The 24,947-nt window shown below is 45.3% G+C and overlaps 1 protein-coding gene across 1 annotated transcript; it reads left to right on the forward strand.

Moving 5' to 3' along the window:
* Positions 1 to 3,499: 3,499 nt before the first annotated feature.
* Positions 3,500 to 24,946, forward strand: LOC112226108. The gene is made up of 15 exons (XM_042308639.1): positions 3,500 to 3,641; positions 9,852 to 10,074; positions 10,288 to 10,422; positions 11,761 to 11,898; positions 17,441 to 17,536; positions 17,765 to 17,815; positions 18,528 to 18,677; positions 18,845 to 18,955; positions 20,280 to 20,429; positions 20,720 to 20,857; positions 20,982 to 21,101; positions 21,379 to 21,511; positions 21,669 to 21,784; positions 21,965 to 23,580; positions 24,062 to 24,946. The coding sequence occupies exons 1-15, from the start codon at positions 3,622 to 3,624 to the stop codon at positions 24,270 to 24,272; spliced, it is 3,408 nt and encodes a 1,135-aa protein (XP_042164573.1). The 5' UTR covers positions 3,500 to 3,621; the 3' UTR covers positions 24,273 to 24,946.
* Position 24,947: the final 1 nt, after the last annotated feature.

The raw sequence follows: 24,947 nt of genomic DNA on the forward strand, positions 1-24,947 counted from the left end.
TGCTTCTTACGAAGCCACTCCTTCGTTGCCCGGGCGGTGTGTTTGGGATCATTGTCATGCTGAAAGACACCTCCACGTTTCATCTTCAATGCCCTTGCTGATGGAAGGAGGTTTTCACTCAAAATCTCACAATACATGGCCCCATTCATTCTTTCCTTTACACGGATCAGTCGTCCTGGTCCCTTTGCAGAAAAACAGCCCCAAAGCATGATGTTTCCATCCCCATGCTTCACAGTAGGTATGGTGTTCTTTGGATGCAACTCAGCATTCTTTGTCCTCCAAACACAACGAGTTGAGTTTTTACCAAAAAGTTATATTTTGGTTTCATCTGACCATATGACATTCTCCCAATCTTCTTCTGGATCATCCACTTTTCTTTAACCATTTATGTTCTTTAATACAGGGCCGACACACAAGTTCCTTACTTTTTCCCCCTTCTACTTGCCTCTTCCATTTTTGTGGTAATGCTGCAATTAATTGGTTGTAATTTTGGGTAGAGCAGACATTTCCATATGTCTGTGTTAGCTGCATGTGTGACAACTCCACCAGTCCTATTTATGATATCATTCACTAAAATTATACCTTTTTAAAAAAATTATTCGACAAATAGTTTTTTGGATCAATTAGTATATTTGAATTTAACCACAATATTTGTTGTACTATTTTTCCGTCCTTTCAGGTGGATTAAACTGAAATTGCAACCAACTTTCTAAGGCTTGTTTAAAAAATAAAGATATTTTGGAGATTGTTTCCTTTTCAAACAACCGAAAGTGAGCCGGTGTAATCTGAATGAAGGGAAAAAGGCCCTTCCTGAATATAGGATGAGACATTTGTACCAATTGACAAGAGAACCAGTTTGGATTTAAGTATAACTTTTGTATGACTGATTCCTTTAGTGAGAGGTCTAATGCTTTAACATTTAATAATTTCTGCCCTCCGAATTCATATTCGTTATATAAATAGGCCCTTTTAATTTTGTCTGGCTTGCCATTCCAAATAAAACTGAATATTTTTTTGTTCATATAATTTAAAAGCCGGTCACTAGGTGTAGGTAAAACCATAAGCAAATAGGTAAACTGTGATATAACTAAAGAGTTAATCAGGGTGATTTTTCCACAAATAGACAGGGTTTTTTTATAGGGCAGGGCAGCTCTAACCAACATCCCCTATCTCATATCATTGATTGGAATCCAGTTTAGCTGACTCCTGACTCCAATTAGCTTTTGGAGAAGTCATTAGCCTAGGGGTTCACATACTTTTCCAACCTGCACTGAATGTTTAAATGATGTATTCAATACAGACAATAACAATACAGTAATGTGTGTGTTATTAGTTTAAGCAGACTGTGTTTGTCTGTGACTTAGATGAAGTTCAGATCTAATTGTACAACCAATTTATGCAGAAATCCAGATTATTCCAAAGGGTTCACATATTGTTTTTCTTGCCACTGTAGATAGATGGCACTCAAGTTTCGTTTTTAATGTCAGGTGCACAAGTACAGTGAAATGCCATGTATTGGATTGTATGATATTAGACAGCACTTTTTAACATTGAATTGTTACAGGTGATTTTACTAAAGACAAACTATTTTTATTCTGAAATCACATACAGTATATGCAGGCATTGCTTTGTTTGATTAAGGTATGAACAAATTTGATCAATTGTCTATATTTTTAAATAAAGAATATCTTGTAAAATGACCTGGTATGCAGTTGTTATTATGACTAAGTGTTAGCTACTGTTCTATTCAGTGTATGACTGTAAGTGTTAGCTACTGTTCTATTCAGTGTATGACTGTAAGTGTTAGCTACTGTTCTATTCAGTGTATGACTAAGTGTTAGCTACTGTTCTATTCAGTGTATGACTGTAAGTGTTAGCTACTGTTCTATTCAGTGTATGACTGTAAGTGTTAGCTACTGTTCTATTCAGTGTATGACTGTAAGTGTTAGCTACTGTTCTATTCAGTGTATGACTGTAAGTGTTAGCTACTGTTCTATTCAGTGTATGACTGTAAGTGTTAGCTACTGTTCTATTCAGTGTATGACTAAGTGTTAGCTACTGTTCTATTCAGTGTATGACTGTAAGTGTTAGCTACTGTTCTATTCAGTGTATGACTGTAAGTGTTAGCTACTGTTCTATTCAGTGTATGACTGTAAGTGTTAGCTACTGTTCTATTCAGTGTATGACTGTAAGTGTTAGCTACTGTTCTATTCAGTGTATGACTGTAAGTGTTAGCCACTGTTCTATTCAGTGTATGACTGTAAGTGTTAGATACTGTTCTATTCAGTGTATGACTGTAAGTGTTAGCTACTGTTCTATTCAGTGTATGACTAAGTGTTAGCTACTGTTCTATTCAGTGTATGACTGTAAGTGTTAGCTACTGTTCTATTCAGTGTATGACTGTAAGTGTTAGATACTGTTCTATTCAGTGTATGACTAAGTGTTAGATACTGTTCTATTCAGTGTATGACTGTAAGTGTTAGCTACTGTTCTATTCAGTGTATGACTGTAAGTGTTAGCTACTGTTCTATTCAGTGTATGACTAAGTGTTAGATACTGTTCTATTCAGTGTATGACTGTAAGTGTTAGCTACTGTTCTATTCAGTGTATGACTGTAAGTGTTAGCTACTGTTCTATTCAGTGTATGACTGTAAGTGTTAGATACTGTTCTATTCAGTGTATGACTAAGTGTTAGATACTGTTCTATTCAGTGTATGACTGTAAGTGTTGGCTACTGTTCTATTCAGTGTATGACTGTAAGTGTTAGCTACTGTTCTATTCAGTGTATGACAGTAAGTGTTAGGTACTGTTCTATTCAGTGTATGACTGTAAGTGTTAGCTACTGTTCTATTCAGTGTATGACTGCAGCATACATTATTTCTAGCTTTGTTTTCTTGCTCATTAATTGCATGTCTGGCTGTGTGGTCTGTGTGTGTGTGTGATGGTGTAATGGTGTGTATAACATCTGGTATGTAGTCTCTGCATTCCTCGACGTAGCATTAACTTATTAAACTATACTTCTCACTCTCCCTCTCTGTCTTTTTTGCTCTCTTTTTATTGTTACCCTGTCCCCTCTCTCCCCCCTGTCTCTTCACCTGTCGCCACATCCCCTCTCTAACCTTTTCCACTTCTCTTCCCACGTCCTCTTTACATGTCTGCTGATCTGCCTGTCATTTTACATTTATCCTGTTTTTCAATCACCTTGTTCCTCAGTCAACTACCATTCTGTGTCTCACTCTCTGTTTTCTAACCCTTATAGGCGGTGCTCTTCACGTCTCTCTATGTAGAGACTCCTCAGACAGGGTTTTAGAGGACATGATCACTTCCTGTAGAAATATCACCTCCTCAGAATGATCGATATCACTGATCGACATGAAACAACACAAACCATCTAGCCAAAAGAAATGAATCAGCGCCACCCACATAACAAACACCACTGCCACACATCACCTAGGCCGTAGCGCAGATTTGTTATCTTAGGAATCCAGTTTTTCTCGTCAGGCCAGTTAGAGGGCAGGGGTGCTAGAGAAAGGGAGGGATGGAGGCAGGATAGGAAGGGACCGAATCAAAGAGCGAAAGACAGAGAGCCAACAGAAACGAAAGATGACTGTCTGAATCAAGATGGATCTAACCGAAGCCAGGTAATTCATTTAACTTTATTTTATTACCGTAGAAGTATACTTGTGAAGGCACTATCTGGGACATTGTATCTTTTATTATTACCCTCAATCAATGCCTTGACAATCTGACGTTTCTTCTTTGTACAATGATCAGTACACTTATACTGTGTTGTAATGTGTTTGTTTTATGATGTGTGTTGATTTGAGGTTCCCCTCAGAACCAACACAGACCAACATGGCTGCTGTGTGTTGGCCTGGGGTCAACACACATAGATGATTGTGTTTCAATGATACCTGAAGTCACCAGTATTAATGGGTTTTTACTAGTGAGATATAGTGAATGTAAACAGGTGGTTGACATCTTGTCATGAGTGTCTGATTAAATCACTGATGTCATGGAGCAGGCGTTTTGATGTTAGGCACTGTGGATTGTGTGTGAATGTGTAAGAGACTATTTACACTCTCTGAAAGTATGCAGTGTGTGTGTATCTTGTATTGTGTGTATTATTCACTGCTTTAAAGCTCTCGATTGGGGTTTCCCAAACTCAGTCCTGCCCCCCTCCCCATGCACGTTTTGGTTTTTGCCCACAGCTGACAATGAGTTGGTTATTTGAATCAGCTGTGTAGTGCTAAGGTAAAAACCAAAACATGCACCCAGGGAGGGCCCCAGGACTGAGTTTGGGAAACACTGCTCTAGATTACTGTAGATTGATGTCTTTGGTGTGATGGATGTATGGCTGGGAACTCCAGGTACATTTTTGCTATGTAACCCAAAGCCCTTAGAGGACATACTGTAGTTGGTGTATTTGGGTGAGGGTCAGGCATGCGTGAATTTGTGTAAGGTGTAGTTGTTTTTGAGGTTTCACTTTGGTCATACTGTAACTAAAGCCTAGAGCCCTGTGACTCTATCAGTGCCAGATTGAGGCTATTCCTGGCATCTCTGTTATGTCCCCCTTACTGCTAGCCTGTGTACCTGACAATGCATTCATTATTGCATAGAGGTAATCATTGTCATCATCATTATAGATTTTTGGCAAGATCATAACAGCTTGACTGAGGCAGAAACAAAGTGGTATTAAGGTCACAATACCTTGTCACTACATTGTGTTTCAATGGCCTGTAGTGGTTTACATTCTTCAGCCCATGTCTTGGTTTTATTTACTGTGCTCATGCTAAATGGGAGGTACCCATGTGCGTGTTTTGTTAGAAATGTAAGTTCCTCTGTCTTCTTAGTTCCTCAAGTTTCATTTCCCCTCATTGGACTTCCCCCTTTTGGTTCCTTGTTCATTTAAGTATCTAACCTTCATTAACCAGGTCGATCATTAAGAATACGTTCTCTTTTAAATTAACTACATAGTAATCCCATGCTCTGCCTAGTCTCCTTTCTACTACCGCCCTCCCTCCGTCTCTCCCTCTGTCTCTCCCTCCATCTCTCCCTCCGTCTCTCCCTCTGTCTCTCCCTCCATCTCTCCCTCTGTCTCTCCCTCTGCATCTCTCCCTCTTTCTCTCCCTCTGTCTCTCCCTCTGCATCTCTCCCTCTGTCTCTCCCTCTGTCTCTCTCTCCTCTCCCTCTGTCTCTCCTCCATCTCTCCCTCTGTCTCTCCCTCTGTCTCTCCCTCTGTCTCTCCCTCTTTCTCTCCCTCTGTCTCTCCTCTGTCTCTCCTCTGTCTCTCCCTCTGTCTCTCCTCTTTCTCTCCCTCTGTCTCTCCCTCTGTCTCTCCCTCCTCTCTGTCTCTCCCTCTCTCCCTCTGTCTCTTTCCTCTGTCTCTCCCTCTGTCTCTCTCTCCCGTCTCTCTCTCCGTCTCTCCCTCTGTCTCTCCTCTGTCTCTCTCCTCTCCGTCTCTCCCTCTGTCTCTCCCTCTGTCTCTCCTCTGTCTCTCCCTCTGTCTCTCCCTCTGTCTCTCCCCATCTCTCCCTCTCTCCCCTCTGTCTCTCCCTCTCCCTCTGTCTCTCCCTCTGTCTCTCCCTCTGTCTCTCTCCATCTCTCCCTCTGTCTCTCTCTCCTCTCCCTCTGTCTCTCCCTCTGTCTCTCTCTCCGTCTCTCCCTCTGTCTCTCTCTCCGTCTCTCCCTCTGTCTCTCTCTCCGTCTCTCCCTCTGTCTCCCCCTCTCTCTCTCTCTCTCTCTCTCCGTCTCTCCCTCTGTCTCTCTCTCCGTCTCTCCCTCTGTCTCTCTCTCCGTCTCTCCCTCTGTCTCTCTCTCCGTCTCTCCCTCTGTCTCTCTCTCCGTCTCTCCCTCTGTCTCTCCCTCTGTCTCTCCCTCTGTCTCTCTCTCCGTCTCTCCCTCTGTCTCTCCCTCTCTCGTCTCTCCCTCTGTCTCTCCCTCTGTCTCTCTCTCCGTCTCTCCCTCTGTCTCTCTCTCCATCTCTCCCTCTGTCTCTCCCTCTGTCTCTCTCTCCGTCTCTCTCCGTCTCTCCCTCTGTCTCTCCCTCCGTCTCTCCCTCTGTCTCTCCCTCTTTCTCTCTCTGTCTCTCTCTCTCTCCCTCTGTCTCTCCCTCTGTCTCTCTCTCTGTCTCTCCCTCTGTCTCTCTCCCCATCTCTCCCTCTGTCTCTCCCTCTGTCTCTCCCTCTGTCTCTCCCTCTGTCTCTCCCTCTGTCTCTCCCTCTGTCTCTCCCTCTGTCTCTCCTCCGTCTCTCCCTCTGTCTCTCTCCCATCTCTCCCTCTGTCTCTCCCTCTGTCTCTCCCTCTGTCTCTCCCTCTCTCTCTCCCTCTGTCTCCCCTCTGTCTCTCCCTCTGTCTCTCTCTCCGTCTCTCCCTCTGTCTCTCTCTCCGTCTCTCCCTCTGTCTCTGCATCTCTCCCTCTGTCTCTCCCTCTGTCTCTCTCTCCGTCTCTCCCTCTGTCTCTCCTCTCCCTCTGTCTCTCTCTCCGTCTCTCCCTCCGTCTCTCTCTCTGTCTCTCTCTCTGTCTCTCTCTCCGTCTCTCTCTCCGTCTCTCCCTCTGTCTCTCCCTCTGTCTCTCCCTCTGTCTCTCTCCATCTCTCCCTCCGTCTCTCCCTCTGTCTCTCCCTCTGTCTCTCTCTCCGTCTCTCCCTCTGTCTCTCCCTCTGTCTCTCCCTCTGTCTCTCCCTCTGTCTCTCCCTCTGTCTCTCTCTCTGTCTCTCCCTCTGTCTCTCCCTCTGTCTCTCTCTCTGTCTCTCCCTCTGTCTGTCTCTCCCTCTGTCTCTCTCTCCGTCTCTCCCTCTGTCTCTCTCTCCGTCTCTCCCTCTGTCTCTCTCTCCGTCTCTCTCTCTGTCTCTCCTCTCTGTCTCTCCCTCCCTCTCCCTCTGTCTCTCCCTCTGTCTCTCTCCATCTCTCCCTCTGTCTCTCCCTCTGTCTCTCTCTCCGTCTCTCCCTCTGTCTCTTTCTCTCTCCCTCTGTCTCTCTCTCTGTCTCTCTCTCCGTCTCTCCCTCTGTCTCTCTGTCTCTCTCTCCGTCTCTCTCTCCGTCTCTCCCTCTGTCTCTCCCTCTGTCTCTCCCTCTGTCTCTCCCTCTGTCTCTCTCCATCTCTCCCTCTGTCTCTCCCTCTGTCTCTCTCTCCGTCTCTCCCTCTGTCTCTCCCTCTGTCTCTCCCTCTGTCTCTCCATCTCTCCCTCTGTCTCTCTCTCCGTCTCTCCCTCTGTCTCTCCCTCTGTCTCTCTCTCCGTCTCTCCCTCTGTCTCTCTCTCCGTCTCTCCCTCTGTCTCTCTCTCCGTCTCTCCCTCTGTCTCTCCCTCCGTCTCTCTCTCCGTCTCTCCCTCTGTCTCTCTCTGTCTCTCCCTCTGTCTCTCTCTCCGTCTCTCCCTCTCTCTCTCCGTCTCTCCCTCTGTCTCTCTCTCCGTCTCTCCCTCTGTCTCTCCCTCTGTCTCTCCCTCTGTCTCTCTCTCCGTCTCTCCCTCTGTCTCTCCCTCCGTCTCTCTCTCCGTCTCTCCCTCTGTCTCTCCCTCTGTCTCTCTCTCCGTCTCTCCCTCTGTCTCTCTCTCCATCTCTCCCTCTGTCTCTCCCTCTGTCTCTCTCTCCGTCTCTCTCTCCGTCTCTCCCTCCGTCTCTCCCTCCGTCTCTCCCTCTGCATCTCTCCCTCTTTCTCTCCCTCTGTCTCTCTCTCCGTCTCTCCCTCTGCATCTCTCCCTCTGTCTCTCCCTCTGTCTCTCTCTCCGTCTCTCCCTCTGTCTCTCTCTCCGTCTCTCCCTCTGTCTCTCTCTCCGTCTCTCCCTCTGCATCTCTGCATCTCTCCCTCTGTCTCTCCCTCTGTCTCTCTCTCCGTCTCTCCCTCTGTCTCTCTCTCCATCTCTCCCTCTGCATCTCTGCATCTCTCCCTCTGTCTCTCCCTCTGTCTCTCTCTCCGTCTCTCCCTCTGTCTCTCCCTCCGTCTCTCCCTCTGTCTCTCTCTCCATCTCTCTCTCCGTCTCTCCCTCTGTCTCTCTCTCCGTCTCTCCCTCTGCATCTCTCCCTCTGTCTCTCTCTCCGTCTCTCCCTCTGTCTCTCTCTCCGTCTCTCCCTCTGTCTCTCTCTCCGTCTCTCCCTCTGCATCTCTCTCCATCTCTCCCTCTGTCTCTCCCTCTGTCTCTCCCTCTGTCTCTCTCTCCGTCTCTCCCTCTGTCTCTCTCTCCATCTCTCCCTCTGTCTCTCCCTCTGTCTCTCTCTCCGTCTCTCCCTCTGTCTCTCCCTCTGTCTCTCCCTCTGTCTCTCCCTCTGCATCTCTCCCTCTTTCTCTCCCTCTGTCTCTCTCTCCGTCTCTCTCTCCGTCTCTCCCTCTGCATCTCTCCCTCTTTCTCTCCCTCTGTCTCTCTCTCTCTCTCTCTCCGTCTCTCTCTCCGTCTCTCTCTCCGTCTCTCTCTCTCTCTCCGTCTCTCTCTCCGTCTCTCTCTCCGTCTCTCTCTCTCTGTCTCTCTCTCCGTCTCTCTCTCCGTCTCTCCCTCTGTCTCTCTCTCCGTCTCTCTCTCCGTCTCTCTCTCCGTCTCTCTCTCCGTCTCTCTCTCCGTCTCTCCCTCTGTCTCTCCCTCTTTCTCTCCCTCTTTCTCTCCCTCTGTCTCTCCTCTGCATCTCTCCCTCTTTCTCTCCCTCTGTCTCTCCCTCTGTCTCTCCCCCTGTCTTTCCCTCTGCATCTCTCCCTCTGTCTCTCCCTCTCTCTCCTCTGTCTCTCCCTCTGCATCTCTCCCTCTGTCTTTCCCTCTGCATCTCTCCCTCTGCATCTCTCCCTCTGCATCTCTCCCTCTGCATCTCTCCCTCTGCATCTCTCCCTCTGCATCTCTCCCTCTGTCTTTCCCTCTGCATCTCTCCCTCTGTCTTTCCCTCTGCATCTCTCCCTCTGTCTTTCCCTCTGCATCTCTCCCTCTGTCTTTCCCTCTGCATCTCTCCCTCTGTCTTTCCCTCTGCATCTCTCCCTCTGCATCTCTCCCTCTGCATCTCTCCCTCTGCATCTCTCCCTCTGCATCTCTCCCTCTGCATCTCTCCCTCTGCTTCTCTCCCTCCTTCTCTCCCTCTCTCTCCCTCCATCTTTCCCTCTGCTTCTCTCCCTCCATCTCTCTCTCTGTCTCTCCCTCCATCTCTCTCTCTGTCTCTCCCTCCATCTCTGCTTCTCTCCCTCCATCTCTCTCTCTGTCTCTCCCTCTGCTTCTCTCCCTCCATCTCTCCTCTGCTTCTCTCCCTCCATCTCTCCCTCTGCTTCTCTCCCTCTGCTTCTCTCCCTCCTTCTCCCCCCTTTCTCCCCTCTGCTTCTCTCCCTCCTTCTCTCCCTCTGCTTCCCCCTCTGCTCTCTCCCTCTGCTTCTCTCCCTCCTTCTCTCCCTCTCTCTCCCTCCATCTCTCCCTCTGCTTCTCTCCCTCCATCTTTCCCTCTGCTTCTCTCCCTCCATCTTTCCCTCTGCTTCTCTCCCTCCATCTCTCTCTCTGTCTCTCCCTCCATCTCTCTCTCTGTCTCTCCCTCTGCTTCTCTCCCTCCATCTCTCCCTCTGCTTCTCTCCCTCCATCTCTCCCTCTGCTTCTCTCCCTCCTCCCTCTCTCCCTCTCTCTCCCTCCTTCTCTCCCTCTGCTTCTCTCCCTCCTTCTCTCCCTCTCTCTCCCTCCATCTCTCCCTCTGCTTCTCTCCCTCCATCTTTCCCTCTGCTTCTCTCCCTCCATCTCTCCCTCTGCTTCTCTCCATCTCTCTCTGTGTCTCTCCCTCCATATATCCCTCTGCTTCTCTCCCTCCATCTCTCCCTCTGTCTCTCCCTCCATCTCTCTCTCTGTAGGCCCCAAGCAATAGGCCAACATTGTGTTTATGCTCTCTTATCTCTTCAGCCTTTCCTCAAAAGCAACAACCTCTTTCAATGAAGGAAGGGGAGGTGATGTGACTCAGCCAGGGGAAGTGGTGGAGCAGTGGAGGAATGGAGGAGAGGAAGAGAGACAGAGGGAGGTGGAGAGAGAGGCGGGAGTGACAGATGGACTAACTCAGGCTGCAGAGACAACTACCAACCACAGGGTGTCAGCAGACAAACGCAGATTCAATACTGTGGGATACCATGTGAGGGCTATGAACTTCAGCTTCTGTTTGTAGATGCAGGATCAGTTTGAAATCATCCCTAAACTTGAGGCCCCCATGACACTTAATCTACATCCTGAAGCCAAATGCTAGAAACTTCACCCAGCCTACCAGAAGGCTGTGTACTTCCTAATATTCAAGCTACCACAACAAACACATACTGTATATTGACATTATATTCTCCATCATTTTCAGAGGAAGCTGAAGCCGAAAGTGGTGGTAGACTATACCACGGTGAGTAAGGGAGCGTCTGGAAGTTTCAAACCCCGAGCAGCACTGAGACAGGTCCTGTTCAGCCAGGGAGCGACTGACAAGAGCCCCATGCCTGAGGTACTTTCCTCCCACGCACTTAACTTGTACTCTACACACATCAATACACCCTGACACGCATATGTACAGACACGCACAGCCAGTGCCACTGTCCACATACTTACAGAAAATAGGAATTCGGCAAATGTACACTCCAATTGTTCACTCAAGCATATCTGCTATGAGCCCATTTCTAACTAAATTTGATAACAGTGGTGGTGGCGGTGGTGTGTATACAGTTGAAGTCGGAAGTTTACATACACTTAGGTTGGAGTCATTAAAATGTGTTTTTCAACCACTCCACAAATTTCTTGTTAACAAACTATAGTTTTGGCAAGTCGGTTAGGAAGTAATTTTTCCATCAATTGTTAACAGACAGATTATTTAACATATAATTCACTGTATCACAATTCCAGTGGGTCACAAGTTGACATACACCAAGTTGACTGTGCATTTAAACAGCTTGGAGAATTCCTGAAAATGATGTCATGGCTTTAGAAGCTTCTGATAGGCTAATTGACATCATTTGAGTCATTTGAGGCTTTTTTATGGCAGTTTTGGAGCAGTGGCTTCTTCCTTGCTGTGTGGCCTTTCAGGTTATGTCGATATAGGACTTGTTTTACTGTGGATACAGATACTTTTGTACCCATTTCCTCCAGCATCTTCACAAGGTACTTTGCTGTTGTTCTGGGATTGATTTGCACTTTTTGCACCAAGTATGTTCATCTCTAGGAGACAGAACGCGTCTCCTTCCTGAGCAGTATGACGGCTGCGTGGTCCCATGGTGTTTATACTTGCGTACTATTGTTTGTACAGATGAACGTGGTACCTTCAAGCGTTTGAAAATTGCTCCCAAGGAAGAACCAAACTCTTCCATTTCTTTTTCTGAGGTCTTGACTGATTTCTTTTGATTTTCCCATGATGTCAAGCAAAGAGGCACTGAGTTTGAAGGTTGGCTTTGAAATACATCCACAGGTACACCTCCAATTGACTCAAATGATGTCAATTAGCCTATCAGAAGCTTCTAAAGCCATGACATCATTTTCAGGAATTTCCCAAGCTGTTCAAAGGCACAGTCTACTTAGTGTATGTAAACTTCTGACCCACTGGAATTGGGATACAGTGAAATAATCTGTCTGTTAACAAATGTTGGAAAAATGACTTGTGTCATGCACAAAGTAGATATCCTAACTAACTTGCCAAAACTATAGTTTGTTAACAAGAAATTTGTGAAGTGGTTGAAAATCAAGTTTTACTGACTCCAACCTAAGTGTATGTAAACTTCCAACTTCAACTGTATATATATATATATATATCTCCCTCTTTCACACACTCGCTCTCTCTCTTTCTCTCTGTCAGGGCGCAGGGCAGTTGGATGCTCTGAAGCGGACTCTGGAGGCGTTCCCAGTACCAGTGTGTCTGAACTGGAGCTTGGGGGGGGAGGGGACAGGAGCCACACTGGAGAACAACTGGACTGATATAGTACACAATCACTCGGTAACCAGATTTACCTACTGATCAATGCAAGTCATGATAGGCATATTATCTAGTTAATACAGTGCCTCACAAAGTATTCACCCTGAGAATTTGTCCTATTTTGTTGCATTACAACCTGCAATTTAAATGGATTTTTATTTGGATTTCATGTAATGGACATACACAAAATAGTTCAAAATGGTGAAGTGAAATGAAAAAAAAAAAATGTTTAAAAAAATTATAAAAATAAAAAGTGGAAAAGTGGTGCATTCGTATGTATCCACCCCCTTCGCTTTGAAGCCCCTAAATAAGATCTGGTGCAAACAATTACCTTCAGAAGTCACATAATTTGTTAGATTGCACACAGGTGGACTTTATTTAAGTGTCACATGATCTGTCACATGATCTCAGTATATATACACCTGTTCTGAAAGGCCCCAGATTTTGCAACACCACCAAGCAAGGGGCACCACCAAGCAAGGGGCACCACCAAGCAAGCGGCATCACCAAGCCAACAGCACTATGAAGACCAAGGAGCTCTCCACATAGGTCAGGGACAAAGTTGTGGAGAAGTACAGATCAGGGTTGGGTTATAAAACAATATCAGAAACTTTGAACATCCCACGGAGCACCATTAAATCCATTATAAAAAAATGGAAAGAATATGGCACCACAACAAACCTGACAAGTGAGGGCCGCCCACCAAAACTCACGGACCAGGCAAGGAGAGCATTAAACAGAGAGGCAACAAAGACACCAAAGATAACCATAAAGGAGCTGCAAAGGTCCACAGCGGAGATTGGAGTATCTGTCCATAAGACCAATTTAAGCCGTATACTCCACAGAACTAGGCTTTATGGAAGAGTTGACAGAAAAAAATAAGCAAAGATGTTTGGTGTTCGCCAAAAGGCATTTGGGAAACGCACAAACCTATGAGAGAAGGTACTCTGGTCAGATGAGACTAAAATTGAGGTTGTTGGCCATCAAGGAAAACGCTATGTCTGGGGCAAACCCAACACCTCTCATCTCCTGAGAACACCATCCCCACAGTGAAGCATTGTGGTGGCAGCATCATGCTGTGGGGATGTTTTACATCGGCAGGGACTAGGAAACTGGTCAGAATTGAAGGAATGATGGATGGCGCTAAATACAGGGAAATTCTTGAGGGAAACCTGTTTCAGTCTTCCAGGGATTTGAGACTGGGACAGAGGTTCACCTTCCAGCAGGACAATGACCCTAAGCATACTGCTAAAGCAACACTTGGGTGGTTTAAGGGGAAACATTTAAATCTCTTGGAATGGCCTAGTCAAAGCCCAGACCGCAATCCAATTGAGAATCTCTGGTATGACTTAAAGATTGCTGTACATCAGCGGAACCCATCCAACTTGAAGGAACTGGAGCAGTTTTTCCTTGAAGGATGGGCAAGAATCCTAGTGGCTAGATGTGCCAAGCTTATAGAGACATACCCCAAGAGACTTGAAGCTGTAATTGCTGCAAAAGGTGGCTCTACGAAGTGTTGACTTGGGGGGAGGGGGGTGAATAGTTATGCACACTCAAGTTTTCTGTTTTTTGGTCTGATTTCTTGTTTGTTTCACAGTAAAAAATATTTTGCAACTTCAAAGTGGTAGGCATGTTCTGTAAATCAAATGATACAAACCCCCCAAAAATCTATTTTAATTCCAGGTTGTAAGGCAACAAATAGGAAAAATGCCAAGGGGGCTGAATACTTTCGCAAGCAACTGAATAAATGATCCCTCCCTACCTTTTACAACATATCTCTTTCTCCCACCCTCTCTATCTCTCTCCCTCTCTCTCCCTACCTTTTACAACATCTCTCTTTCTCCCACCCTCTCTCTCTCTCCCTCTCTCTCCCTACCTTTTACAACATCTCTCTTTCTCCCACCCTCTCTCTCTCTCTCTCTCTCTCTACCTTTTACAACATATCTCTTTCTCTCTCTCCCTACCTTTTACAACATATCTCTCTCTCTCTTTCTCCCTACTTTTTACAACATATCTCTTTCTCCCACCCTCTCTCTCTCCCTACCTTTTACAACATATCTCTTTCTCCCACCCTCTCTCTCTCCTACCTTTTACAACATATCTCCCTCTCCCACCCTCTCTATCTCTCTCCCTACCTTTTACAACATATCTCTTTCTCCCACCCTCTCTCTCTCCCTACCTTTTACAACATATCTCTTTCTCCCACCCTCTCTCTCCCCCTACCTTTTACAACATATCTCCCTCTCCCACCCTCTCTCTCTACCTTTTACAACATCTCTCTTTCTCCCACCCTCTCTCTCTCTCCCTACCTTTTACAACATATCTCTCTCTCTCTCTCCCTACCTTTTACAACATATCTTTCTCCCACCCACCCACCCTCTCTCTCTGTCTCTGTCTCTCTCTCTCTCTCTCTCTCTCTCTCTCCCTACTTTTTACAACATCTCTTTCTCCCACCCTGTCTCTCTCTCCCTACCTTTTACAACATATATATCTCTCTCTCCTACCTTTTACAACATATCTCTCTCTCCCTACCTTTTACAACATATCTCTCTCTCTCCCTACCTTTTACAACATATCTCTCTCTCTCCCTACCTTTTACAACATATCTCTCTCTCTCCCTACCTTTTACAACATATCTCTCTCTCTCCCTACCTTTTACAACATATCTCTCTCTCTCTCTCTCCCTACCTTTTACAACATATCTCTCTCTCTCTTTCTCCCTACCTTTTACAACATATCTCTCTCTCTCTCTCCCTACCTTTTACAACATATCTCTCTCTCTCTCTCCCTACCTTTTACAACATATCTCTCTCTCTTTCTCCCTACCTTTTACAACATATCTCTCTCTCTCTTTCTCCCTACCTTTTACAACATATCTCTCTCTCTCTCTTTCTCCCTACCTTTTACAACATATCTCTCTCTCTTTCTCCCTACCTTTTACAACATATATCTTTCTCCCACCCTCTCTCTCTCCCTACCTTTTACAACATATCTCTCTCTCTCTTTCTCCCTACCTTTTACAACATATCTCTCTCTCTCTCTCTCCTACCTTTTACAACATATCTCTCTCTCTCTTTCTCCCTACCTTTTACAACATATCTCTCTCTCTCTCTCTCCCTACCTTTTACAACATATCTTTCTCTCCCCCCACCCTCTCTCTCTCTCCCTACCTTTTACAACATATCTCTTTCTCCCACCCTCTCTCTCTCCCCTACCTTTTACAACATATCTCTCTCTCACCCTACCTTTTACAACATCTCTTTCTCCCACCCACCCACCCTCTCTCTCTGTCTCTCTCTCTCTCTCTCTCTCTCTCTCTCCCTACTTTTTACAACATCTCTTTCTCCCACCCTGTCTCTCTCTCCCTACCTTTTACAACATATCTCTCTCTCTCTCTCCCTACCTTTTTACAACATATCTCTCTCTCTCCTACCTTTTACAACATATCTCTCTCTCTCTCTCTCCTACCTTTTACAACATATCTCTCTCTCTCTCTCTCCTACCTTTTACAACATATCTCTCTCTCTCTCTCCCTACCTTTTACAACATATCTCTCTCTCTCTCTCCTACCTTTTACAACATATCTCTCTCTCTCCCATACCTTTTACAACATATCTCTCTCTCTCTCTCTCTAACTTTTACAACATATATCTCTCTCTCTCTCTCCCTACCTTTTACAACATATCTCTTCTCTCCCACCTTTTACAACATATCTCTCTCTCTCTTTCTCCCTACCTTTTACAACATATCTCTCTCTCTCTTTCTCCCTACCTTTTACAACATATCTCTCTCTCTCTCTCTCCTACCTTTTACAACATCTCTTCTCTCTCTCTCCCACCCTACCTTTTACAACATATCTCTCTCTCTCTCTCCTACCTTTTACAACATATCTCTTTCTCCCCCCTACCTTTTACAACATATCTCTCTCTCTCTCCATACCTTTTACAACATATCTCTCTCTCTCTCTCTCCTAACTTTTACAACATATATCTCTCTCTCTCTCCCTACCTTTTACAACATATCTCTCTCTCTCTCTCTCCTACCTTTTACAACATATCTCTCTCTCTTCTTTCTCCCTACCTTTTACAACATATCTCTCTCTCTCTTTCTCCCTACCTTTTACAACATATCTCTCTCTCTCTTTCCCCTACCTTTTACAACATATCTCTCTCTCTCTCCATACCTTTTACAACATATCTCTCTCTCTCTCTCCCTAACTTTTACAACATATATCTCTCTCTCTCTCCCTACCTTTTACAACATATCTCTCTCTCTCTCTCCCTACCTTTTACAACATATCTCTCTCTCTCTCTCCCTACCTTTTACAACATGTCTCTCTCTCTTTCTCCCTACCTTTTACAACATATCTCTCTCTCTCCCTACCTTTTACAACATATCTCTCTCTCTCTCCTACCTTTTACAACATCTTTCTCCCACCCACCCTCTCTCTCTCCCCCTACCTTTTACAACATATCTCTTTCTCCCACCCTCTCTCTCTCTCTCTCTCCCACCCTCTCCCTCTCCCTACCTTTACAACATATCTCTTTCTCCCACCCTCTCTCTCTCCCTACCTTTTACAACATATCTCTTTCTCCCACCCTCTCTCTCTCCCTACCTTTTACAACATATCTCTCTCTCTCTCTCCTACCTTTTACAACATATCTCTCTCTCTCTCTTTCTCCCTACTTTTTACAACATATCTCTTTCTCCCACCCTCTCTCTCTCCCTACCTTTTACAACATATCTCTCTCTCTCTTTCTCCCTACTTTTTACAACATATCTCTCTCTCTCTTTCTCCCTACCTTTTACAACATATCTCTCTCTCTCTTTCTCCCTACCTTTTACAACATATCTCTTTCTCCCACCCTCTCTCTCTCCCTACCTTTTACAACATATCTCTCTCTCTCTTTCTCCCTACCTTTTACAACATATCTCTCTCTCTCTCTCCCTACCTTTTACAACATATCTTTCTCCCACCCACCCTCTCTCTCTCTCTCCCTACCTTTACAACATATCTCTTTCTCCCACCCACCCTCTCTCTCTCTCTCTCTCTCTCTCTCTCCCACCCTCTCCCTCTCCCTACCTTTACAACATATCTCTTTCTCCCAACCTCTCTCTCTCCCTACCTTTTACAACATATCTCTTTCTCCCACCCTCTCTCTCTCCCTACCTTTTACAACATATCTCTCTCTCTCTTTCTCCCTACCTTTTACAACATATCTCTCTCTCTCTCTCCCTACCTTTTACAACATCTCTCTCTCTCTCTCTCTCTCTCTCTCTCCCTACCTTTTACAACATATCTCTCTCTCTCTCTCCCTACCTTTTACAACATATCTCTCTCTCTCTCTCTCCCTACCTTTACAACATATCTCTTTCTCCCACCCTATCTCTCTATCTCTCTTCCTACCTTTACAACATATCTCTATCTCTCTATCTCTCTTCCTACCTTTACAACATATCTCTTTCTCCTACCCTATCTCTCTATCTCTCTTCCTACATTTTACAACACATCTCTTTCTCCCACTCTCTCTCGCTCTCTCGCTCGCTCTCTCTCTCTGATCAGATGATGTGTAAGACCCAGAGGCACCAACAGGAGGCGCTGTGGGAGTTGGTCCATACTGAGCTCACCTACATCAACAAGCTCACTGTTGTCACTGATGTAAGACAGACAGACAGACACCCTGCTCTCATTACTGAAAATGTATCAATGTCTTTCAGTGATGTGTCCATAACAACTAGTGACTATTCATAATAGAAATATGATAATAGTTACTTTTATCTGCATCTTAATAGTAATAATAGTTAATAATAGTTACTTTTTTTTAGCATCTTTTATTGCAATGTCATTTTTCATGTCCGTGTTTGTTTGTGTCATTATGTTTCTCAGTTGGTGATGGCAGCTCTTACCAACCTGCACCAGCATGGATTCCTCTTAGAGGTCAGTCTATATGAGCTGGGTTCTCATTCACAGGATTTTCTGTAGGGGACATTTTCTCTCGAACTCACTCTCTGGTCTTTGGGCCTATCTGTGTTTCCCGGCTGACCACTCAAATAGATGTGTTGCAATGAACTAAGCATGTGCTTTTGAGCTGGAACTTGCATGATCTGACTGTTCAGGTGTGTGTGTGTTTTCATTAATGACTTTGACCTTTGGTTGAATTTAAAACCAGTACCCATTTCAAGGGGGGGGCCCTTGGGCCTAGTTGAAACCGGCTGCTGTAGTACAACATACTGTACAAACAACATACTGTACATACAGTACATACTGCTGAGCTGACATACTAACACACTGAGAACATATGCTCTATCTGACACAGAACACACCAGGGCAGATGGAACATTCAGCTCAATAACAGAATGTTAGATAATTCTGCTGAGAATGTGGAAAGTATCTGAGAATGTGGGGGAGTGAGTTCTGCAGAGTTCTTCAGCTAGACACTGCAGCTTTGTCAAACAATTACCCTCTTCATCTTTTTTTATCACAAAAGGTCTACAACTATCATATCTTTTTATTGACTTTAGACAAACACAAATTCCAACACATAATGACATTGACACTTCCAATAAATCAGAGGTGTGGGGTTGATTGTAGGTTCAAAATCAAGAAAGCAGTATCATCACCCTTTTTTTCCTGTCCCTCTCTTCTTCAGGTGACACCTGAGAGCCTCTTCTCCAACCTTCCCTCCATCCTCAGTGCCCACCGGCTCTTCTGGCAGGAAGTGATGTATCCCATGTTACAGGAAGTCCGCAGGACGGGGAAGCCCTTTGACCCCCTGGGGTTAGAGGCAGGATGCCTGCAGGTACAGTACTGACTGTCAATCAGATCTAGTATCAGGTTCACATATGGGATGAAAGTATAAGGGTCAAACGGGGGTGAAAGGAAGGAATGGAAACACGGGTCATGGGTTTAAAACATGTTTGTTTACAGCAATCTTTGTCTAATCCCATCCCCACCCTCTGTCTGTAGTTCCCTGAGCGTTTCTCCACCTATCTGCATTACTGTTGTAAGGAGGAGAGCACAGTGGACATTACGAGCAAACTGACAGACACCAACCTGCACTTCCACACCTACTTAATGGTGAGTTAAACACACGCACACACAAACACATTTTTTATACTTTATTTGAATCCACAAATCATAATTCATATAAACATCTCAGGACAAGGATATCTGGACACATAGGGAAACAGATAGCACCTTCTTCTTCACACAGAAAGGCTGTCCATGACTGCTGACACAGAGCAGTACCTCGCTATCAGCTTTGTCTTATGTAGGCCTGCTATCTGAAGTCCAGGTACTGTCAGCCTGTGAACATGGCAGAGACTACCCAATATCACCGTAGCAAGCATGCACTGTTACGAGGCTGTTCAGGAGTGACACGAGGGGCTGGTATTTAAGCAGCTTGTCAGAAAAGGACTGCTCCATGTAGTAGTCCAATGAGCAGCCCACCTACAGAATCAGCCCCTCCCTCTGGCCTCCCCCACAACAACAATATCTGGCTTATTCAGCAGACAAGAAAACACATGATCATCAACATCAAACCAGGCTCCTCTGCAAAGGGAATGTTTGTGTATGTGTTCAGTTGGTGACTCCACTTGTCTCACCTCCGTAGCCACCAGGTCAACAAGGCGGTCATGTCTAGGTCATGTCTCAGTATGAACAGAAAGCATTAACAACATGTGCAACAGACTCCTTTACGTTTACCTCAGGGTGGAAAACACAGAAGGGATCATGGTTTGCAGGGTACCAGAGAGCTAGGTTGTATTTTGTTGGTAGAACTTGCCTTAACAGTAAAGGTGAGAATGTCCTTGCCAATAGCAGCTTTATGGTACATGGAATGGGAGACAGAAACAAACACACACACACCACTCCATACACAAGCCCCCTTCTTGTTTACATATTGCATGCACACCCTTTCAATCTCACCCAAAGTCACTCTGCGTCACACACATGGTTCTCCAAACTACCCTTCATTACGGTAACACAGTATGGAACATCAGTGAATTGAGTCATAGCATCCGCAGAACTTCATGTTCTAGTGGTTTTGATGATCACCATATCCAGGCCTTCTGTTATTGGTAATATCCTGAAGGCCAAACACTTGTTACACCAACGCTCTGACCTAATGACTCAGAGAGCCTAGCCTGCACATTGTCTTCTTAAAGATTAGAACGTGTTTTGGGCTGTTTTTTGCTGTCTAAGCACTTTTACAGCTTTTTCAAAGAATCTCCATTATGAGTTTTTCAAGCCTTTGAATTTATCCAGTACCATGTAACAATAATATTTCATACACCGTAACAACACTGTATTTACATGAGTTCTACCGAGGCCATAACTTTGGGTATAAGGTCTAGAGACTCTACTAGAAGACACAAAATAATGTTTTTCTCTGTGTCCATAGTGGGTGGAGACACACCCCCAGTGTGAGCGGATGCGTCTGGGAGATATGCAGGCCAAACCCATCCAGAGGATCACCAAGTACCCCCTGCTGCTGAAGGCTGTCCTCAAGACCACCCAGGCTCCCCACACTCAGCACACACTCAGGGGCATGGTGAGTGAAGAGCTGGCCTTTTCAATCAAGGCCTTTTAATTCAGTTTGTCAGGCCTGAGGCTGATCATGTTCATTAGAAAAGGAAGTTGCGCATTCCAGCGCCATTTTCTTACTAGCTAATCGCTAATTGCCTCTACTAGTAATAGATGAAAATGCAAATTAAGGAAATCTCTCTGTCCCACACACACACACACACTCTCCTTCGCTCTGTTTCTCTCTCTCTCTCACTCACTCTCTTTTTTTCTCTCTCTCTTTCTATCTATCTCTCCCTATCCCTCTCTCTCCTCCAGTTGGCTTGTGTTAATGGCTTTCTGGACAGCATCAATGACTACTTGAGGCTTAAGGATGATGAGCAGGCCCTCTCGCTTTCCGCCCAGAAGATAGAGGGATATGACGTGATGGAGGGGATGAATGAGGAAATCGACAAGGTGAAAGAGAGAAGAAAAACCTTTCTAGGAACAGGATAGGAAATTACACCAACCCTAGAAAACAATATAGATACTGTAATGTGTGATGCAGACAGTGAGTAGTCAATGTTGATGTCATCCACAGCATGTCAGAGAGTTCTGCAGTTTTGATTTGACGTGCCCTGTCAGAGGGGTGGGTCCTGGGGTCATACGCAAGCTGCTATTGGAGGAGACCCTGAAGATCAGAGGAAGGAAGGATCACAAGGTAGGTTGAGTGACAGAATCTCACTCTGTTCCAGTGAAACATTGACTTCCATGTAGAGGATTCTTCCTAAAATTATCATCTCATTAGCACGGACTTTGATGATAACTACTTTGAGGAAAAATGTACTTACTGTGATATGTGGTTGTCTCACCTTGCTATCTTAAGATGAATGCACTAACTGTAAGTTGCTCTGGATACGAGCATCTGCTAAATGACTAACATGTAAAATATAGATGTCATGTTTCTTTGGGCTTGTTGCGACTGTTATGTGGTGAAGCTGGAGGTGACAGCCCTGCTCTTCTCTGACGTGCTGCTGGTGACCAAGGTCCAGAAGAAGGCAGAGAGACTGAAGGTAGTTCGCCCCCCATTGGCCCTGGATAGAACACGCTGTGACACACTCAAAGATGGCTGTGAGTACAGTCATTGACCATACAGTACATATCCTAGAAGTGGAAAGATGAAACGTTGCTCTGTCTCTTGCTACAGAGACCAGTTGTAGAGTTTTAAATGACATTTCTTTCTTTATCTCTCCCTCACTCTTTCCTTCTCTTCCTCTCCATCACCCAGGTTCGTTTGTGGTGGTGGAGGTGAGTGTTCTGGGCTGTGCGGCGAATGTCTACACCTTTTCCACCTCCAGCCCAGAGAGCTGCTCTACATGGATCTTCACCATCCACAAGGCACAGGTAAACAGACAGAAAAATACTGACTAAAATGGTAATGACATGATTTATTGTAGTTACCTTTTGGTCTCTTTGGTATTAAATCAATGAATGAATGATTAAATGCACAATGTACATATTGTGTAACATACAGTGATATCGATGCTCTCCTCTTATCCCTCTCTTTCTTCCATTCATTGACAGGAAACACTGCAGGGCCTGAGAGAGACAGAGGCCAGCAGACGACTGCAGACCAAACAGAGAGACCTACAGCTACAGGAACATGCCACACCCCCTACAGAGCCCAAGATGACCATTGAGGAGTCAGTAGATCAGCCTCCTGACCAATCAGAAGCACAAATCCCTTTTTCTTTGGAGGTGAAACCTGTTGAGGAACTTCTCATCCAATCAGTGAATGGGACATTGGTGTCCATAGCAACAGAGGCGGAACAACCAACTCAGGAACCAGTGCACTATAAAGATGCAATGTTGCCAGGACAACCACGCAAGCTCAGTGACATTCATAACCAATCATTTGCAGGCGGGGTAATGAAAAAGGGGCAAGGAGGTGGCAGGGTCATGGATGAGGTTATGATGTCAGAGGCAAGGGTGAGCGAGATCGGAGACATCAATCAATGGGAGGAGGGGATTGAGTCCAGGGGGATAAAAGAACGAAGGGTGACCTGGACCCATTCCAGACAGTCTAACTCTCTACCTCGAGTGGCAACAGAAACCTTTCAACCCAAACCCAACGGGCCGCACAACCTATTGCTAGGCGGATATCCTAACATAGACCACGACATAGACTACCCACGACACCAATCCAGCACTTTCCCACTTTCTCCATGCAGGGAAAACAATGCAAAGGTTTCTATCACTATTAGTCCAATGGAATCCCAAGGATTTCTCTCACAAGGCGGACGAGCCACATCCACACGGAGGAATTCTGCCCCCCAGTCAGTGGAGCAACAAGCCATGAGGAACTCGTGGCTCACCCAATCAGGAGAGGAGGCTTTAGTGGAATTACGGAGGTTTTCTCGGAAGCTGAATTCACCACGGTTACGCAGGAGAAGGCCAATAAACATTGAGCAGACTGCTGTCCCTCAGATGTCACAAAGTGGATCTGACAGCTCTGGGATGGCCCAGTCTGAACCACACACAAACTCTTCCTCCAACTCTGATTCAGACTGCAACCAGAAACTCAGGGGTTCCTACCAACACAACTCAGGTTCCTCCGGACAGAGCTCTGACTCTCACCTGGTGCTCAAGCTGGGGTCCTTGAAGATGAACGGAGGGGTGTTCTGGGACATGCCTGCAGAGAGAGAGTCCTCCCCAGAGCCCCACGCTTTCTCTAGGCCAGAGCTGCCTAAAGACATCCCAGAAGAAAAAGAAAACCCCCCAAAAAGCCCTAAGTTGAAGACCCAGAGGAGCACGTCCATACCAGGTATCATCTTCCAAGGAGGATATAATTCTCTTCTGACCTCAGCCAAGCCCTCCAACGCGCGAATAGCCCACTCTCCCCCTCCTGGGTTGGATCCATACTTGCACCCCTCCCCTCTGGAGAGCATTTTGAACCGGGCCAAGGAGAGAAGAAAGGACAGAGGGAGAAGAGAGGGAAAAGGGAAATCTCCAACCTTCAGAACATGGGCTCTTCCTCCTTCTCCGTCTTTCTCCACCACTACGTCCCAGTCGCCCAGTGAAGGGGATAGAGAGACTGAGTGGGAAGAGGTGGAGCTGGTCAGACGGCTGGCCCCCAGTGTCAGTCAGGGATGGATAGAGGAGGGGGTGGACGGAGATGAGGAGGAGGAGAAGAAGAGCAGGTGAGTTTTACATCAAAACTCAGTTGGAAATAAAATAATAAAAGGTCTTCAAAGTATGCATGATCAGTTTGAAGATTCATCTATTGAAATGACTCAGTCAGGTAGGTGTGGGTGGCTAATGGCCACTATGGAACAGTTTTATTCTGGGTTATTTTATCACTCTACCTACTGTGCTGATTACCATGTAGTGTAGGATCACTATGTTCAAATCGTTATTCTTGGAAGTTGCATTTACTGTCATAACCATGACATGCCACCCGTAACCATGTTTCATGTCATGACAACCACGTCATCATAACCAATCTAGCCTGATCACCAGATTGGTGTCCACTTTAGCCAACTACTTTGTTAATGTCACGCCAAACATTCCAGTGAACAACACGGAAGTAGACTAAAGCAGAAACAAATCTTGTGACTAAGCTATTTGCAATCCAACAAGTTTATCTCCATTGTAAAAGTTTTTTTCCCCTCTCTCTTCTAGCGCCGCCTTCCCTGATGGCACCAGCGTTGATTGGCCAGGCTGGTGCTTTGAAGCCGATGAGGTCCTGGATCAGCTGACCCCAGAGGACAGTGGCGTTGGTGTTGATGAGGAGTGGTGGGAAGTGGCTGCGTTGGGGCTCAGCCAAACTTTGACCTTGAGAGACATCCAGCGAATTGGCACGCATGAGGACGGGACGATTAGTCAGGTGTAGTTCTGCATAGGCTACTGGGAGTCCTTCATTCTCCAAGACTTTATCTGCACTTTATGGGGAATAATATGTCATTTGAGATTTTCACTGTGCCAGAGTGATACTTTTCCACAGCAAGATGTTGATTGAGTGAGCTGATTGACACCAAATGTTGAATTTCAGTTTGTTGCATTTGGAGTTTGATTATGAGTCTGAGTGAACATCAGAAACATTTTCTTCAACCTGCATAATATTGTTAGAGCTACAGATGTAGGATCTTCATTTGATCACTCTTTTGTTGCTGAGGTTTTTCCTGCAATGCTGGAAATGCAGATAAGCTTTGTGATTTTATGTAAATGGTCCTGAAAACCCGCACTAACACATGGTTATATTAACAATATTGCACTTTTCATGTCGCCTACTCTTGGCCAGCTCAAGCAACATTATGGACTAAATGTTCAAATCTTGTTGCTGTAGCATTCTTAAGATCCTACATCTGTAGACGCCTATACTGTCTTATACAAGTGTACTTTTTGACGTTTTGTCAGTTAAGTGAAATGCTCTACATACTGTACATACATGTTTCATTGAACTTAATTTGAGTTGTTAATTTATAAGAGTAACTGCATATTTGGTATTGTGACCCAATGGGGAGATTCATACTGATACATTGTAATAAAGAGAGAGATTTAAACCAAT

Source organism: Oncorhynchus tshawytscha, linkage group LG03 (assembly GCF_018296145.1).
Source record: "Oncorhynchus tshawytscha isolate Ot180627B linkage group LG03, Otsh_v2.0, whole genome shotgun sequence".
Lineage (NCBI taxonomy): Eukaryota > Metazoa > Chordata > Actinopteri > Salmoniformes > Salmonidae > Oncorhynchus > Oncorhynchus tshawytscha.

Coding starts and splice junctions, on each gene's coding strand:
- LOC112226108 (XM_042308639.1), top strand. CDS start 3,622: ATGGATCTAACCGAAGCCAG. Junction 10,423..11,760: donor ACAAGAGCCCCATGCCTGAG/GTACTTTCCTCC, acceptor TCTCTCTGTCAG/GGCGCAGGGCAGTTGGATGC. Junction 18,678..18,844: donor TAGAGGCAGGATGCCTGCAG/GTACAGTACTGA, acceptor CTCTGTCTGTAG/TTCCCTGAGCGTTTCTCCAC.